The sequence below is a fragment of the Lepisosteus platostomus genome, chromosome 3, assembly GCF_059453375.1.
Source record: "Lepisosteus platostomus isolate fLepPlt1 chromosome 3, fLepPlt1.hap1, whole genome shotgun sequence".
NCBI lineage: Eukaryota > Metazoa > Chordata > Actinopteri > Semionotiformes > Lepisosteidae > Lepisosteus > Lepisosteus platostomus.
Genome location: NC_142613.1, coordinates 1,434,920 through 1,453,996, shown reverse-complemented (window position 1 = coordinate 1,453,996; position 19,077 = coordinate 1,434,920). Strand labels below are relative to the sequence as shown.

Here is a 19,077-nt window from a genome sequence, read left to right as displayed (position 1 = left end):
CACAGCTGTATGCCATCTTGGCCAGCGCAGGCCGCATTCGTTACCTCAAAACCGAAACATATTAACTTATAAACTAAAGCAGAGGGACACCATGAGCTTAATTTTCTAATTGGCAGCAGAAGATTCCACTAATCAGATGGTCGGAACAGCTGATCCTAACTACCAGCTTGTTGCAAAGAGTCCAGGCAAATTCGGAAGACGTATTAATTTTCAGAGGGCAGCCAGCAGATTTTCCACATGGGTAGCTGCAAGATGAGGCCGATCAAGTTAAGAAATCCTGTATATAAAACAGTCAAGACAATGTATTTATTTTAATAGCACTCATTGATAATCAAGCGACACCTTCCATGTGCAAAGAATGATTGGTCAACCAGCGTGTTTCCGTTTAGAGGCCAGGTGACGAACCTGCCCCATCTGAAGATGTCCTGTCAGTGTAGGGCCAGCTGGCACCACTACGTGTTAAATGGGTCCCAACCCATTTCCTCCACAAGCAGAAGGTCAGTGTGTCCAGGATGCTGTACTGATCTCTGCATTTCACTCCAGGCTGCCCGTTTAGGATACAGAGAGACTACAGGGACTTTGAACAGACTACGAAGTGGAGAACATCTCCAGGAATTTCTGCAGTGCTTCAGTTCTGAGGAATGAATAGGATGCTTTGAGAAAATGTGAAACTGTAGAGTACAAGGCTCTTCTGCTGAATCTCACAAATCCTTTCACATTTCTCCTAAACTGTATCCCTCAGTACACAGCCACAGCTGATCGCAACTGAGATCTTATCTGCTGTGAATCGCACAGAAAACTCTGATTCTGTACTGCATGGCACAGACAGGCCATTTTTAAAAGGAAGGGCTCAGGCATCTCATTCACAACCTAGTTAAACTCCAGCTGTCTACAGGGACACCATTTATTAAAAGTGTGCCATGATACTCCCTTTGCGCCTGCAAAGATAAGCCTTCTTCATTGTGAAACAGGGCAACAGACAAGAAAATATGATTTCGGTTCAGCACAAGGCAACATTATTCAGCCTTTACAGACACTAAAACAAACTACAAGGGATGTTTTTCCATATACTTCTTTCTCGGATATAAAGTGTTGAATGTTTTTTTTTTAAACAAACCTCTGCTGCAATCTAGCATGAGAGCCAAATTACCTCTATTTTGTAACCCCTCTATCTATGCAGGGTTGCCTCTCCCAGCAAGCCATGGGTGCAAGGCAGGGTACACCCTGGATGGGACGCCAGTCCGTCACAGGACACACACAGACACACACACACTCACACCAGGGCCAGTTTTCCTAGAAGACCATTAACCCACCAGCGTTCTTATGAGGAGGAAGTAGGAGCACCTGCTGCAAGCCCATGCAAACGTGGGAGACCATGCAAACTCCACACAGACAGTACCCATAGGTCCGGAATTGAACCCAGGGCCCTCGCACTACAAGGGAATGTAACGCTAACCACTGTGCCACCGTTCTGCCCACCGAATTGCATAAGGAAGGAAAATCTTTAAGCAGAAGGCAGCTCACACTCTTGTTTGCAGTATTTCCACTCACTCAGTAGAGTGACATATCCAAAAAACACAGGCGGAAATCGCTTCAGCCCAGTGGGACAGAACTGGGAAAGTCCTGCACACCTCTGGCTGCCCGTCCGTCTGCAGAGGAGCAGTGACACAGCTGACTCAGCCCAGGCCAGCCCAGCCCAGCAGCCGCCCTCCTGCTCCTTAATCAACCGGAAAACAGGTTGAAGACACAGCGAGGATGAAATCTTAGCCATTCGCGCATAACCCTGTCACATCCTGTACACAGCCTGTGAGCGCCTAGTGTGCTTTAGTGAGTCCAGATCTGGGGTCCCCTCATGGGCCCCAGGGCAGCTGAATCCCATCTTCCCTGTCGATCTAAATAAACTCAAATCACAGCAAATCATGTTGCCAAACAAGAGCCTAAGATCCCAGTGTGGTGTTCAATCCTGATCTGATGCTCGGGAACAGATGGAGCATCTGCTTGGTGGCACGCCTTGTGTCCAGGCAGCCCCGGCTGTCCTGTCCTGCACAGAATACAGAAGGTGAGTGCTTGGTGAAGTGCCACTCGTCCCTCTGCGTGGGACAGCGTGTTAGAGCACCGTCCCTCCAGGGGTAGCCTGAGAGCTTCTGCACCTCCTGCAGGTGAAACCACAGGGCCCATTGCAGCCGGCAGCTCCTGGCAGCCCGTGTGCCCTGTGATCCCACCGACCTGTCACAGAGCACCGGGCCAGAACAGTTCCAGAGGGGCGGGAAGTCTTCTCCCACAGCGACAATGGGAGGAAAGAATAGTTCCGGCACCATGTCTGAGTGAACCGCCTAGCAGTAAGTCCAGGGGTCTCTGGAGTCCTACAAGCTATAGGCCAGACAAAAGGAATAGTGCAGAATTGCCAGTTTACAAAAAGTGCTCTTGTGCAAGATAAACAAGTGCAAAAGAAAAGCACGAACACTATGCAGAAATAATAATCAGCAGTTGTCCCGAGGAACTCAGAACAGTTCGACATTCACCGAAGCTGGGTGTCAGCCCACCGACAGAGACACCCCCCAAAGACTAAGACAGGATTAACTCGCAAAAGCAGAAGTGCCAGGTTAAGCACCCCAAGCCCTGCCCCTGCTCCGCTCCCCAGCACCTCCTGACGGACAGGTGAGCTTCTGTTTAAACCACAGCCGAGTTGGGCTCTGCAACCCGACACACAGACAGAGACCGACAGTGTGGATCCACAACCAGCCAGACAACAATACAAACAACCAATACACAGACCGCCGCTGTCCAATAGAAACACAATACAAAATGCAGACATTGACGTGCTTGGGTCTTTCTTCCGGAATGTATCTGAAGGTGTATGAGGCACCTCATCACACCTCCTCACCCTCCATGCCCACCGTGAGCATGTCAATAATTTAGTCTCCTATGACCGAGCTGGACTGTAAGGAGTAATGTCTACAAGACACAGCACCAGCCCTGAGCCTCACTGCACAGGGAGACAGGGCTGTGCTGTGGATCGACCTTACCTCCAGACCTCCATGCTCCTTGTACTGCAGGAAGGCATTGGTGGTCCCTGTCTTGGCCAAGCGGATCCTTGCGAGTCTCACTTTCTGAAAGATCAAACAGACTGGCATGAGTGCGCGTCTCCTGGGGGGATCTTGTCTCCTGGGGGATCTCATCTCAGCGCACAGCACCTGCCTCAGAGCAAAGAAGAACCAGGACAGGACCGTGGGCTCATTCAGAGGCCCCTGCAGGGCTCTTCTGCAAGATCTGTTCAGCTTTGCAATGCTGTGGTAAATAGACTGCCATACTGCAGATATAGTGCTGCACGGCACACATTATTCCAGCTCGTTGAATGCAAAATACAGTACATTACATGTAGTACAGTACCTGCTTAATGAGGAATAAGATATCGTTTGTAAATGCTGTCTGATGGACTGTGATTCCAGGCAATTGTACTGTATACATCTGGAAACATTTCAACAAAAATGAAATCACTAACATTTGGCTGAAAATGTGATTCGTTAAAGTACTGTAAGAATTCCTTCACAGACTGAATCAGCAGAAAGCATTTATTTTCAGGTTGTTACGCGTGTCTACACGGTACACTGCGTGTCCAACCCAGTGTGCATGTGTGCGACAAACACCGGATTTCACACAACTGTCACCGGATCGGCCAGGGCTGCTGCAAGATTTTGGAAGAGATTGTTGATTGCCGAATAATCAGTGGTTATTGTCCATCCGCATTAATCAATAGACTTTACGTGCATATTCTTGGGGGCTTCAGATGTATCTAATAAGATAGATTGCAATTGATATCACAGCATAATCAATATAAAAAGTCTGTGAAAACAGTGTAATCAAGCAAAGCTTAAGGAAACCAGATACCACTGCAACATAAAAAAGCTTGAATTATAAAGGGAGAGGAATTTGGGTATTTGTGTGTATATTGATCCAGGAATCAAGCTGTTTACTAAGGGATTCCTGCTAACTGGAATCCACCATACGGTTTGTCAGTTTCATAATCTAGCATTGCTTCAAGTACAGTACATTCTAAAGACTATATTTCTGCTCAATATGTGTGCAGAGCAACACTGGTCTAAACCCAGTTCAACGTGTTCAGGCCCGTGTACTGATCCCAGTCTTCTGGGACTCACCCCAGCCTGGCAGAGAGGCTGCAGAGACTTTGAACAGACTCACTTTGAGCTGAGGGGTCAAGACCTGACTATGAAGTGGAGAATATTTCCAGGAAATTCTGCAGTGCTTCAGGTCTGAGGAATGAACGGGATAAGAAAATGTAGATGTGTACAAGACTGTTCTATTGGATCTCACAAATCCTTTCACATACAATCTCTTCAACTGTATCCCTCAGTATACAGCTACAATTGATCACAACTGAGATCTTATCTGCTGTGAATTGCACAAAGCCTCTGATTCTGTACTGCATGGCACAGACAGGTCATTTTAAAAGGAAGGGCTCAGGCATCTCATTTATTCACAAACTAGAAAACCAGAAAAACTAGACAGAGCAAATTAGAAAAGCTCCAAACCTTCTGATGATTTAAGAGGTCTGTGCAGTTCTTGTTCTGCTGGTGTTTTTGCAGTATTTTTAGAAACCATACTGACTAGTTCTCACCTGCTACACAACTGCTAAACTGGCAGGCTGATGTGTGAGTGTGGGTAGTGAACAGTTGGAAAAGACAGACAGAGCCTGCAGGCTGTGCCTCAGAGACACTGGAGTAGCTGGGTTCTCCTGGCTCCTTCTGCCTTTCAGCAGGTGTAATCAACACTCATTAAGACATTGTCACCTTATGTCAATATAAATGGCTCTGTTAAGACTGAAATGAGGAAGTGCTACATTAGACCCAAGTACACATTAGCTATATTCCTGTTCTTTACGTACAGGACTGACTGCTACAGTATCACAATTCTTTGATGAAATGTTTTTGTTTAAAAGATTTTCAACAACAGCTTTGGCTCAGGCTTTGACATCTCCTTTAACCTTTAACTGGGACGATTCCTGTTTTGTTGTGTAACATTCATTTCACACGCTGAGGCCAAAGCAGTGCAACAGATAAGTCCAGATAACAGCCTCCTCTCAGGTCTAATTAAGAAACCCCATCTGTTCCTACAGCGCTAAAAGGCAGGTAGATGGTCTGATCCCTACAGGTACAATCTGTCAATGTGATAAAAAACACTCCCTGGGACTTGATCTGGACTCTCCAAGCTGCACTGCAGGGTCAGGGCTGAGTGTGTGATCTGGACTCTCCAAGCTGCAGGGTCAGGGCTGAGTGTGTGATCTGGACTCTCCAAGCTGCAGGGTCAGGGCTGAGTGTGTGATCTGGACTCTCCAAGCTGCACTGCAGGGTCAGGGCTGAGTGTGTGATCTGGACTCTCCAAGCTGCAGGGTCAGGGCTGAGTGTGTGATCTGGACTCTCCAAGCTGCAGGGTCAGGGCTGAGTGTGTGATCTGGACTCTCCAAGCTGCACTGCAGGGTCAGGGCTGAGTGTGTGATCTGGACTCTCCAAGCTGCAGGGTCAGGGCTGAGTGTGTGATCTGGACTCTCCAAGCTGCAGGGTCAGGGCTGAGTGTGTGATCTGGACTCTCCAAGCTGCAGGGTCAGGGCTGAGTGTGTGATCTTTACTCTCCAAGCTGCAGGGTCAGGGCTGAGTGTGTGATCTGGACTCTCCAAGCTGCAGGGTCAGGGCTGAGTGTGTGATCTGGACTCTCCAAGCTGCAGGGTCAGGGCTGAGTGTGTGATCTGGACTGTCCAAGCTGCAGGGTCAGGGCTGAGTGTGTGATCTTTACTCTCCAAGCTGCAGGGTCAGGGCCGAGTGTGTGATCTGGACTCTCCAAGCTGCAGGGTCAGAGCTGAGTGTGTGATATGGACTCTCCGAGCTCCAAGGGTCAGGGCTGAGTGAGTGATCTGGACTCTCCGAGCTCCAAGGGTCAGGGCTAAGTGTGTGATCTGGACTCTCCAAGCTGCAGGGTCAGGGCTGAGTGTGTGATCTGGACTCTCCAAGCTCCAAGGGTCAGGGCTGAGTGTGTGTTCCAGCAGATATCTGGGAGACGCTGAACCGAACGCACCTGTTGTAGACCCAGATCTCACCATGCAGAGCCTGCTCTCTTACCTGCTGCGCCCGTCTCTTGTCTGCCCGCTGGTTCTGGTGGTAGATGCGGCTGAAGTTGGACACGATGACAGGCACGGGCAGAGCAATGACCAGCACGCCACTCAACGAACAAATCGACCCAAAGATCTTCCCCGCGATGGTATTGGGCACCATGTCCCCATAGCTGCAGGGGAAAAAACATCTCATGGAACCTTTCCAGCACAAAAACAGAGAGGGACGCCAAGGACAGGACGTCTGGGCACTGCACGGCTTTCCTGGAGATCCGGTCAGCAATGTACAAGCAGAGAGCTGCTTCAGCGTGCGCTGGGTACAAAGGAACATGTCAAGGTTAAAGGAGAACTGCAACACTATTTTTATATTTGGGGTTAGAAAGAATCAGCATTGAAGAGGGCATTTCAAACCACAATTTAAAGTAAAATGTACACAGTAACTTGTAAAACCTCCAATTCCAAGACATCACAGAATTGATGAAATTTCCAGGTATGTGCAGCGCCTAATTCTGAGATTCCGAACGAGGCAACAAAACGTCTGGTGACATGATATAGCCGTATGACATTGTAAACAAGCAGGCTTGTGAATACATTTCTTTCAATCCAATAAAAAGTTTGAGGCGGTTTTCCCAACAAATACTACTTACTCTTTAACTCTGCATGCAGATCACATTGGAACATTTCTGCGGTGAAATGTCTTTTGCACAACCTGTACCTATTCACTCGTACATCACTCGTCATCACAGGGACTAGTGAGCAGGAAGGGCCGCATCACGTCACAGTTCGTGGGAGCTCGAGTGGGAGTTTGTGACAACATGGCGACTGACACTTCTTTCACAAAGTTCACGATTTTGTGTTTCATTTGCAATGTGTAAAACTTTGCGATACCATCCATGAACTTATTTTGTGAAAAACTGGGACTGCAGCTCCACTTCCACACTGGGAGTTAGAAAGAAGGAACACAACACTGAAGAAGGAGGAGGCTGGAGACCAGTACCTGAAGAAGCCTCTGCAGCTGAAACATTGTTTCCTTTCTCTACATCCAGTACATGTGATGTAGTCAGGAATTCCTAAACCATTTTTAGTCATCAGTTCCTTAAGAATTCACAATCGGCAAAGGATCACTTTGCATCCTCTTCATGTGTAAATGAAGCTCATGTTACTACAGAGCATAAAGGAATCAACCTGTGAAAAACAGGCCAGAGACACTGTTCCTGAACTTATCATTGAACAGTATTCTTCATACTTCATCACTGAGTCCAGTTCTACATCATTATCTAAATTACGATTTAGACGATTCTAAAACTAGACTTTTTCTGAGGTAGTTGATAGGTCTCAACTAGACCCTTGACAATCCACATCTGTCAAAGGAGCAGGTAGAGACATAAATCAAACTCTACAAACTGAAATGAAAGATTCACTCAGAATAAACTTGGGGAACCTAGCACTCACCTTGCAACCACCAGATCGCCTGTTAGTAATAGGGACTCTGGCAGTAATAGTAATCAATCAGTACGATTAGTGTGGCACTAGAGAAGGACCCAGTCTCACTCCCTGTTCGCTCCAGGTTAGCAGTTCTGCTGGTAATTAGATCGCAGGTCCCCTCGGTGTCTCGCAGACTTCATACCCCCATTAATAACAAGAGGGGAAGGACAGCATGACTGCAAACAGAGCAATTATCCTCTCGCAGTCCTCTGACACACCCAGCCTGCCTCCTCCTGACCTCTGACCAGCAGAAAGAGCCGAGGACCACCAGAAGCCAGCAGACTTCACAGTGGGCTGATGGCCACCACTGCCCTGACCCCGAGCCTTCTCATCAGCAGCACCCCCTCTCCTCTCCCTGTTTACACATTCCAGGGAGTTTTGAAAAAGGGGCAGAAGAGAACGAGGCCATGCTTTTCCTGCTGCCTATAACCTGTGATCTGCAACACCCACAAAGGGGCCGAGTTAATATCACTGGGGCTGCTGTGCTGTGACAGACACCTGTTGTGTTTGTCCTGCCCTGGTTGGTGCTTGCCGATGTCACATTCGCAGCATGATTACTTTGCACAAAGTGTTCATTTTAATATGTCAGGGTTCTTTCTGCCTGGAAGCCCGTTTGGGCCACAGTTTGAGAAAGAGACGGGACGTACTGTACCACTGCCGGGGTGAAGCTAGAATACTGCTCACCTCTCCAACAGCTGCCAGTGCTTGTGTGTGTAGTATTGTGGCGTCTGACATTTTTCACATCTTTCAGAGCGCAAGGTCCCCTTGGCCCTCCCATTGTTTTCTCCTGCCTCGAGAAAGCTCGAACCGCACTCAGGCAAGGGGAAGTTAACAATGGCAGAACAGTCAAGGGCGCAGGAGGAAGCAACCGCAGTGTGTTTAGAATGGAAAACAGTTATCAATAATGGAAGTAAAAGCACATGTCCATCTTCTCTCCACTGCTAAAGATTATTAAACATTAGTACCATAATAATAATAATAATACAAGGAGTTGGACACATGGAAAACTGAATACAATCCAGAATGTGAAATTACCTAGGATCAAAGAAGATAGGACAGAATATTATAATATTCATTAGATTTACAAACTAACAGTGTTAGGAACTGGAGAGGAAAGAACTGGAGATCAGAGATCCAGACATGTCGGAGTGAAACGTCCTGACCCACTGTGCCCGGAGCGCTCAGCTCTGCGGAGCGATCGAGAGACTGCTCATTCACTCTGCAGGCAGCGCTCGTGCTTGGAGGGATCACACCGGGGTCCTGTTAAAAATGCGCTTTTGTTCTTTTGCTGATCAGAGCAGTCTGGTTTTCAGTGTCCTTAGAAAAGAGGCACACTGACTCACAGCAGGCTCTACCGCGGAACACGCAGTCTTTTCCATTAGACTGTTATATCTGCCTCTCGGATGCCTAACCAGGGGGTGATCAGAGAGCAGTAAGCGTGTCTGAATGGTGTTAAGTGGCCGGGTTCTGCAGTGCAGAACACGCCGAACATAACGCCAAAGTCAGCAGAGTGCCTGAGGAGCTATTCCTCATTACTCTCGTCCTGTGCTGGCAGGTTTTTGCTTTGTGCACCACTGCAAAAAAAGTTTTTCTTTTTTAATGTGGTTTAAAAGCATCGGTGCTGGGGCTGCCCGTCCAGTTAAAGTTGCTCACTGCAGTGCAGCCAGTGTCCCAGACCTTGCTGTCCAAGCCTGGGTTATGTCAGGGGTGACAGTGCACAATGAGCCAACAGGTTGGGGTGTTTGCTGTTTGGCCAGTGTCCTCTCAGTTTTTGACAAGCCCTGTGACTCGCATCACACCTCCAATCCCACTAACATCGCGGAGGTCAGAGCATTTCAAAAGACGATTGGCTCCGACAGGTAGGCGTGGCAAAAGACGATTGGCTCTGACAGGGGGGCGTGGCAAAAGACGATTGGCTCTGACAGGGGGGCGTGCCTGAGGGTGTGGCCATAGGTTCACCCTGTGTAGTGCAGGGGTTATAGCTGCAAAGCTGAATCATGAACAACTGGTGATTCCCAGTTGGGTTTATGCTGAAAATAGTGGCTATTCCACATTTGAAAAATCTATCTACTGTCAACATAAACCGATGCAGGCGTGTACTTTCTAAACTAGATATGGTGAATGTGGAAGTGGCTGACTGTGCTGTAAACAGGATTACATTACAGGTGGAGTTCAGTTTCCCTCTCTGAAGACACTGTGGCCTGCTGATTTTCCTTCTTTTGTCAGAGGATTAGTAAACGGTGTAGAAAAGGGGTCTCCAGCCCTGGCACTGGACACTCCAACACTCCCACAGGACTTACAGTGAGCTCACCAGTTTGTGAAGACTTCAAACATTTTTAATGTGACCAATAAAGCAGATGACTTGACTAATTAAAGTTATTTAAAAATGATTTGGGACCATATTCAGAGTACCTTCCAGCCCTCAAAGGTCAGAGTTCTTTTAATTGAGCAGATGACTTGCTTAATCCATCAATAATTGTCAAGAGTTACCAGTCCTCAGGAACAGGAGATCTAGAAGACCAACCAGAAAATTGCACAATGCACCACACTGTACGATGCAATGTCAGAACTCAGTTAGAATAGTGTGAACAATTTTGTTCTCCATATTACAAAAACGATATTGCACTTCTGGAATCAGGACTGACAAGATACATATGGTATCTGGACTTAATATGGCACAGTGGCTATTCCTGATGATGTTATCCTCACCTTTCAGCGATTCCCGAGGTGTCACATAACAGCAGCAGGTGTCTGTGTAAAATGCTCTCAGGCTTGGTCGGGAGCAATGACTCCAGGCCAGAGCCAGATTTCTACAAACGGAACAGTTTTGCTCTAGGACTGAGCAGGTTATTATAGGACCTGAACCAAGTCTGGAAAATCCTCCAATGTACTGACAAAGCCAACCCAGTGAAACTCTTCAGAATCATGGGTGAAACACATACCAGAGGACACAAGCAGAGACTGGGTGGAGGGGCATTTTAAACTGAGAACACAAGGTATTTCTTTACACAAAGGGTATTAGGTGCATGGAACAAACCACCCAGCCATATAGAAACCTCGTTTCAAGAAACAGCTGGAGAAGATCCTTGGATCAATTAACTGCTAACGACCAAAAGGGCCAGATGGGCTGCATGACTCCTCTCGTCTGTAACTTATTTTATGTTCAGTAAAATGCTGTTTCTGCAAACTCCCGTTTAGCAAGCTGTGATTTAGACAGACGTATATAAATAGCTTCAGGATTAAAGATACACAGTTAATTCTTCATATCCCTTGTCAATCTGGGCAGGTAAAGCTCTTCTGATTTAAACGGTAATAATAAAAACAAAATGAACAAAATGCCCTCTGTTTTCTCCAGGGCAATGATCATTGCTACCATTAAATGCCTTGCAGTTTCAGAGCCTAGAATTGGAAGCATTTGTTTTTCTGCGCCTGTGAGTGTGAGTTTAAAGGTTAAGGGGTGGCACCCGTTAGTCTTCCATTCCCTCATGGTCGTTTCTTTGAATTCAAACACAGGAGATCATCTGTACAAACAGCACCAGCCTGGCCAAAAGAGTTTCTCATACTCAGACACGACGTGCAAGAAAAAAAAAAACTAGAAATCTCTCGCTTTGTCACGCAAACGGCTGCTCTCCCATTGGCCGGTCCGGGAACATAAATCATTTGTACAGAACAGGAGATGAAATGGAAATAAAACGAGAGGCATGCCTGTAGTCAGGTAGGTACAGCAGAACTGAAATTACCCCCATTCATCATTCCGAAAGCCGTACTAGAGGGGAACATGTTTCCAGCTCCGATGATCGCCACTCAGCTCGGCTCCGAGCTCGGAGATAAAGAGTGGGGATTCAGGAGGCACGAGGGGGTGAACAGTTCTAGCTAAGAAGGAGCCTGTTTGGAGCTAAATATTCCAGTTCGGGGCCTCCACTTGCCCAGAGGGCAGAGGGGGACAGAGAAGTCCCCCTCTGTAAGCACAACGACTCCAACGGACTCATCTGCTGCGAAAGGTCTTCCTGCAGTACATCTGTCGCTGGTGTGCCGTGAGTCGACCCTATTAGTACTGCTCCAGAATCCCCTGGCCGGCTGTAAGCACGGACGTGAGAGTAAAGCATTGCTCCCATGGTGCCTCTGCGCTGTCCGTGGTGCTGAAACACACGGGGTACAGTGAAGCAGTTCCCCCGATTCTGAATCCCCCGGAGCTCAACGACGACTGACAGCAGACCTCACTTTCCACAACACCGGAGGTCTCCAGCAGCTCTCTTCTTGTGCCACACGGCAGCTGCTTTAGCTACCTCATGACCCAGGCGACCAGGGGCCTGATCCTCAAGGTCACTGGCAGTCGGGCCAGGAGAGTCTCCAGGAGCGACAGTGTGTCTGTAGTGTGCAGGGCCTGGGACCAGAAGAGCAGGACAACCTGCTGGAGACACTGCTTCTCGCTGATTTGCTCTGCTAGCAGCACCGCACCGCAGTCAGGACCCTTCTGATGAAAGGGGCCTTCTCCCCAGAAGGGGCTTGTCCTGCCAGGAGGAGGAACCGCTGCCCTGTGAGTAACCTAGAGAACTGCACGAGCAGCCTCAAGCCTCCAGAGAGGACTTCCACAGAATCAACAGCAAACCTGGAAGTGCATTTAAAACCAGGGGCAGAGCAGGAGGTGCTTCTTTACACAGAGAGGCAGCAGGGTCGAACAGGAGACCCTTCTTTATGGGAAGGGCTGAGTGAGTCTGGAACAAACTAAGCAACCATACTGTGGCTTCCGTCAAGCGCTGGCTGGATCAGTTCCTTGGATCAATTAGCTACTAACAATCAAACAGGCCAGATGGTCGGAGTGGCCTGCTCTTGTCTGTAACACTCCTTATGTGCATGTGGTTGTAGAAGTCCATCTCACTGCCCCAGAGGACGGGGGCCCAGGATGTCTGCAGACTGCAGCCCCCGACCCTTGGCTGTCACAGTAATGCTAACGTCACCATTCCCTGCTGGGGGGTAGAAGACCCCTCCACATCTGGGTAGGTGCCCTCCTGAGAAACGGTTCACTGCCTCAGTTCAGGAGAATCCATCAAACCACCACAAGCATAAGCTCTGGAGGTTTTTCCACAGTCCTCCAGGACGAAAGGCTGTGGAGTTCTTGCCCCCCGAGCCCGGGTCTGCTTCCTCTGTAATGGCCTGGTGATGAGTGTCACGGCCAGCGCGCGGGAGTGTCTAACTGGCTGCCCAGCGACACAGGCAGGCCGTGTCACTGCTTGTGGGTCGCCGCCGCGGTTGCCACGGAGACAGTGCCCATGGTGATGACGGCCCTGCTGGGAGGAATTCTCTCCTTCCCTCTCGTCACCAGCGAGGCTTCCCTTATGCCTTCCGGGATCCCCCGAGCTCTGGGAGAGGGGCAGCCCCGCGGAAACCCCTCCTCCACACTGGGGCGACACACTGCAGAAGAGGACAGGACTCCTCTGCCTTCTGCCCGTAGTGTTTCTCTACAAGATAATTACTGCTCGGAATTAACAAATTAAGTGACATCCTTTTCATGGACGTCAGTTCCTTGCCTTCAGCGTCCGTTCATTTAATTTCAGGTGTGCACTTAAAGAAAAGGTCCAAACTCTGGGCTCCAGCGAGGACCAGCTGGATGAAATTTAAGACTCGCTACGCTAATAAACTGCAAAACAACCGAAATGGACTGAATGGACCCTGAAATATTTCTCCATAGCTGGAGACAGGTCACAGGCGACACAGGGGCGTGGGCTCCCCAGCTCAGTGATCCCACAGCCTCATGGACCCAGTGGAATAACTCCCCTGCGCTTCAGCACCCTCAGCCTGACTGGGCACTCCACTCCTCTCTGTGTAAAGAGCTTCCTACTCTAACCCACTGCTAACTCTAAGGGAATGCACTGATCCTCGGAAGCAAACTGTGAGCAAAGTGCCCATCTGATTTCCTTGCTAGGGAGCGGGCAGTTTGCCCACGATTGATTATAACGAGCAAAATCCATTTATAGAGCGTGCTGCACTGCTGTGGTTAATTATTACATCCGTAGTGCATGTCAGAGAGTTAGTGTAGATAAAATCCCGCTCGTGGAGCAATGCAGAGCTCCATTCCCTGGAGCTCTGTGTCATGAGGCTGGGTGCTGGAGCTCACAGGCTGGGCAGATCTTCCAGAAGAGGCGGCCATACTCAAGCCTAGACTTCTGCTTTTCAGAAGACGCAGGCCCTGCCTGCGCACACGCAGACAGCTCTGACCTCAGGCCCCCAGTCCCCGCAGCAGGAGGTCCTCTTGATTTAGGGACAGCAGCGCCTGATTTTGGGGACGCTTTAGCGCTAACGTGCAGTGGCCTGTGTTTTCTGCAAAGGGGAATGGGAGTGCAGGCATACAAGCTCCCAGCTGGGTCAGAGGGGAAATGACAACATTCCCTCAGCTCGGGAGGCAGGAGGTATGAAGCCTCCTCAGAATCCCTGCAGTGGCCCAGCTGGAGCTCCGAGCATCAGTAAACTGCCTATCGTTATGGCAGGCAGTTAGTACAGCACTGTCTGCAGTTTCTGCGCAATCTCTCCCCGATTTGGGAGAATGGCTAATTGCTAGCTTATTGGAAATATCGCCGTCCCTCTAATGGAATTATTCTACAATGATGTTGTTAATTCGAGGAACAGTTGCCTTTGTAGGCCCTGATGTGGATTTGAATGGCTCTCCCCTGGGGGTTAATTAAACTGCTAGCGCATGGGCGTGAACCGCACTCCCTCTTTCATTCCCTGAGCCCGGTCTCTGCCAGCCTTGCGAAACTCTATGGGAATGGGAGCTCTCCTGAGAGGAGAGGCTCAGTGGGATCCTGAAGTCAGGACAGGCGCAGGCGGAGCAGCTGTCTAAGGAGAGTGTCTGGAGGGAGAGAAACAGGAGATCCAAGCTGTAACACTAAGCACGCCCTGACGTGCAGGGCAGGATGCGATATGCACCGCAATCCATGCGCGTGTGCTCACGGTCTGCCCCTGCAACCTGCAATCAGTTAAGAGTCATTAGTGATGCGCCTGCTTGTTAAAATGATATAGAGAGAACATGTGTTTGTACCTGCAGTGAAATAACATCTATTCATCATTTATGATCTGTTCAGTGCCTTACAGGCTGCAGAGCCCTGGGTCACTCTTCGCAGTGTATATTTTAAAGACAGATCCTGCTTTTACGAGCCTAGTTTAAGGAGCGAAACCTGGCAACCTGCATCAGCAAATCCGCCACACACTGGAACGTGTCAGTGGTGAATCGCTAAAGATGACGAAGGAAGCAAGGCTCGCAAGTCTGCGCAAATTCAGAATGTTGTGACTCGCCGATGAATCGATAGTTATTGATCCCCGTGCCTTCTGTGTGCATCAGAAGACCCTCAGCCCTGGGAGAGATATTTGGATTCTTTAATGTTCCAGCAAATCGTTTTGAAAACAGGGGCTAATATTTCCTAGGCAATATCGGGGGCTGATATATTGACCAGCTGAGCAGCAGGAGTAGGTACTGTACCATCTGGAACCCTGTAATGTCCAGCAATTCTAATCACCCATTATTGTTTTAAGTGACAGAGCAATCTGTCTTTCAGAGTGTTAAAGACCCTTAGACACCCTCTTTAAACTGACCAGCCACCTGGAGAGCTGTCATCCATCCAGATCGCTAAACCTATTCATTTGTTATTCACAGAATCAAACACACCAATAACTACAATAAACAATACCAGAGGCAGGAAATATAAAGATTTGTATCCCACTGGTTATCTGATTGAAAGGGTTTTTCATGTCGCTGTTACTAAAGAGCCACTGCAGGTTGGAGCACCACCAGAGGGGTATGAATAATATTTAAAAAATAATATTAATCATCTCTTGTTGAGCCACGAAAGGACAGAAAACTGCCTTACAGCTTCTAATCAAGTTCGATCAATGTGACACAGCCACCTTTGCCAGGTAAAATTAACACATATGTGTTATTGAAATGGACATTTTTCCACTGTTATGGTTATGTTTGTAGCAGTCACTATGGATTATTTCTGGATTATTTAACCTGCATATTAATAATAATGGTAAGGAATATCCACCTGTCTGAAAGACCTTCCCCAGTTAAGAATGCGCAGTCAGGCAGCCCCTCTCTCAGCTGTACCTGCCCTGGGTAGACACAGACACTGGCAATCTCTGTGCCCTGCCTGGGCATGAGACTGGGCACAGAAAGTGCATGTGTGTGCGCACTTCTGGAGCTTCAAAACCAGAAGGAAATTCACAAATGCAGGCTGTCAGGACCTAAATTGTCAGTCTCTTAATTGGCCCAACATCTGACCAATTAGTGCTGATGCTTCCTGAAAGCAAGTCCGAACTAATCATCTTTCAGATAATTGATCGCTCTTCCTTCACCGGCAGACGGAGCAAGCCAGTTCTTGCTGGGAGCCTTCTGGTTAACGCAATCTAACAACAAGCCCCACTGGGAGAAAAGACGTTCAATGCTTTTCAAAACTATTCATCTTCCGAACAACACAAACAAACGCTTTTAATGTGAACCAACTGTCCCCCCCCACCAGCACCTACCTTGTGCTGCTACATTTCTCACGTCAATGTCTTATATATGAGGCCCACAGATGCGGAAAGGTAACAAGACAATACATGTCACTTGGTAAAAAAATGAAAGAGAACAGGTGTCATAGTAAAATGATTTGTTTCTGTTTTAAACTGATTTGGAAGTGCCCACAGACACATTTGCACACAACAGGCTCAGAGCGGATGGAGGTTCACTGACCCCCCTGTTTCCAGCACACTGCGCTCTTTCCCATTAACATTATCGGGGGGGAAGAGAACTCGAAGCCCATTACGCCCTGCACTTCCAGGCAGGAGATGGGCTGTTCCTAATGGCGCCCCCTTCTGAGGAGCTGACTGGGTGGCGCGCTGCTTCAGCGGTGCTGGACGTGCTCTGAAGACAGTGGCTTGGTTTCCTTTTCTGGGAGATTTCCAGTCAGGAATTCTGAATATTAAAACAGCTTTAAAAAGTATTAAGAACAATAAGAAAAGGGCTAGCCAAGGTGCCTGCTCAGCTGCCTGTTTTCGTGGGCCGCTCCCTCTCGTCTGTTTTAATCTCCAGTATTTTGGATGAATTCTTGTCCCAGGAGGTTCTTTCCCTTCCTGTAGCCCGGCTCTGGGATCCCAGCTCCAGACCACCGGGTCCCGTCTGCGTCTTCAGCCGGAGGAAGAAGTGCTACACTGACCCAGTGAGGGTTAAATGGAATGATTTAGAAATCCTATCGGACAGAGCACCCCAGCCCTGCACCACCCCACAGTCCTGGTGGCTAATATTCCTGTTTGGAAAGTTTTAAGGGAACTCTGCATAAGTCCCGCAGCACAGAGTTATGGAAGGAGGAGGGAGTTTCATTATTAACATCACTGTGTCTTTCTTGTCAGCGTAACGCTTCTCCGGGGCTCCTGAGGTTTCTGAGTCACTGCCTTGTAGCGCGACCCGGGGGGGGGAGGGACAAGGTGAAGGAAGGGGGGCCGGCTCTCGCACCCCCCGAGGTGTCAGGAGAACGGCGGGGACCTGAGGGTCCAGCCGAGGGGGGTGCAGGAGCCAGCAGGGAAGCAGCCGGGCTGGAGGACAATGTGCACGCAGGAGGGATGGGGAGAGAGTAATGTAGCGACTCCAGGTGAAGGATGAGGAGAGAGGAAACGAGCGGACTTAGAGCTCTCCAGGCTACCCTAAAGGAAATCAAACATTGAAACATTATTTCTCATGTGTCAGTTTCTACTTTTTGCAGTAAGGATTTGTGCTGCTTCGGCTAAATTATAGGTGGCTGGGGTACAATTTTGAACGATTCATAAACTTGCAAAAGCATCTGTCTCGAGAGCTACGGGAAACCAGCGTCTCTGCTGAGAGCTGCCGGGCTGCTGCCTCGGTCAGCCAGTGTAGAACAGATTGTTCTGGGGAGAGATCCTGGATTCCTGGATATCTCCCTGCATGACCAGGAGGCCGCACCAGGGTCTCCACTGTACCCACAGCACCGGACTTACTTCTGTCAGCCCAGGAATGGCAAATCCTCAGGCATTTCTGATCGGCTCAGGTGTTTCAGGTGGACAGATATGGTGTCACAGTGCCGAAGAGAAGGGCTGGTAATTGTGTGGATGTTGTTTCATTATCTAATGCAGCAACACGCTTTCTGGGTTCCTGGCAACCCTGTCCTAGAAAGAAGAACCACAGCAGCCTAGTGTTCCACCTGAATCTTCCAAAAGAACATATTATTAGTCCTTGACCACAGAAGAGCGTGATGAGCCTTTAGATCAATAGGGTACTGATCAGCCTAACAAGAGATGCTGAACAAGGGCTGAACTTCTGTATAGTTTAAAACAAAATTGACATGCAGCTAACATGGCTTTAGCCAGGCATATACTGTACATGCTGAAAAATCATTTCAAATCTTATCTTCCCTTCATGAACTTTTTGTTTAGCTAAAAAAAATACATTTTAGTCTCAGCTGTAAACATAATGGCAAGGCTGCATCCCAGAGCAAACTCAGAAAAACAGAAAACCTGCTCCAATACTTGTTAGACTTTGGGAATTTTAACCTAAGCCCTGTTTTTGACCGGCAGAAAATGGTTTTCACAGTGCACATTGCAGTATGACATCATGAAGACCACAAGCTCCATAAATCTATTCCACTGCCATCACTGCTAACACAAGTAAGGCTGTGTGTGTGAGGTTTGCTTTGCACACAATTTGATAAAGAACACAACAGTAATTTTTAGAACTTTTGCTCTGGGTTTTTGTTGTAACATGCAGAGAGATCCTCAGCAAGATGAGGTCCGAACTATTGAAGCTGACTGGAGATGAAATACTTGTTTTTCAGACGCTGGGGTGTGTGGTGAGCAGACATATTTAACTTGTGCAGCATTTTTAAAAACGACTGAGGAATGGCCACTCTGCTGGGAAATTTCTCTCTGAGCCACTAGATGCTTTTCTTAAAGAACATGGCAGAGCGCTTTTAAAATCGAGAGCTAAGGTTAAAGCTCAGGTTAAGGAGATAAACAGGTGACCCCAGTCTCCTCACAGACACCGCGGAGCGCCAGGGGAGAGTACCCTGCGGAAACTGTGTATGGATTTCTCCAGGTCTGCTGTCTTCGTGCGACTGGAGACCGCAGAGAATTATGCTCACCATTAATCACAGGCTTTTTTTAACCTTCATCCATCACTTCCGTACACCTCTCACTCTCCCACTGTTCCACTGACCCAAAGCTCTGTGCTCCAAAATAGCACAGCTCTTCCAGGACTGCCTCAAGCAAAGAACAAGACTGAACATTGAAGGTACGCTGGTGGAGAGCACTACTCCTGTCCCTGTGTCTGAACAGCACTACTCCTGTCCCTGTGTCTGATCAGCACTACTCCTGTCCCTGTGTCTGATCAGCACTACTCCTGTACCTGTGTCTGAACAGCACTACTCCTGTCCCTGTGTCTGAACAGCACTACTCCTGTCCCTGTGTCTGAACAGTACTACACCTGT

At 48.5% G+C, this 19,077-nt stretch overlaps 1 protein-coding gene across 4 annotated transcripts in view; it reads right to left on the bottom strand.

Annotated features, from left to right (window-relative positions):
* The window catches only part of kcnd1 (potassium voltage-gated channel, Shal-related subfamily, member 1), a 74,236-nt gene that overhangs the window by 14,886 nt on the left and 40,273 nt on the right, over window positions 1-19,077 (bottom strand). For all 4 annotated transcript variants that reach the window (XM_088623723.1, XM_088623722.1, XM_088623721.1 and 1 more), the window contains 2 exons: window positions 6,132-6,294; window positions 3,027-3,110 (listed from right to left, as the gene is read on the bottom strand). In XM_088623723.1, the coding sequence (XP_088479849.1) occupies window positions 3,027-3,110; window positions 6,132-6,294 (247 nt within the window). The remainder of the gene's footprint in view (window positions 1-3,026; window positions 3,111-6,131; window positions 6,295-19,077) is intronic.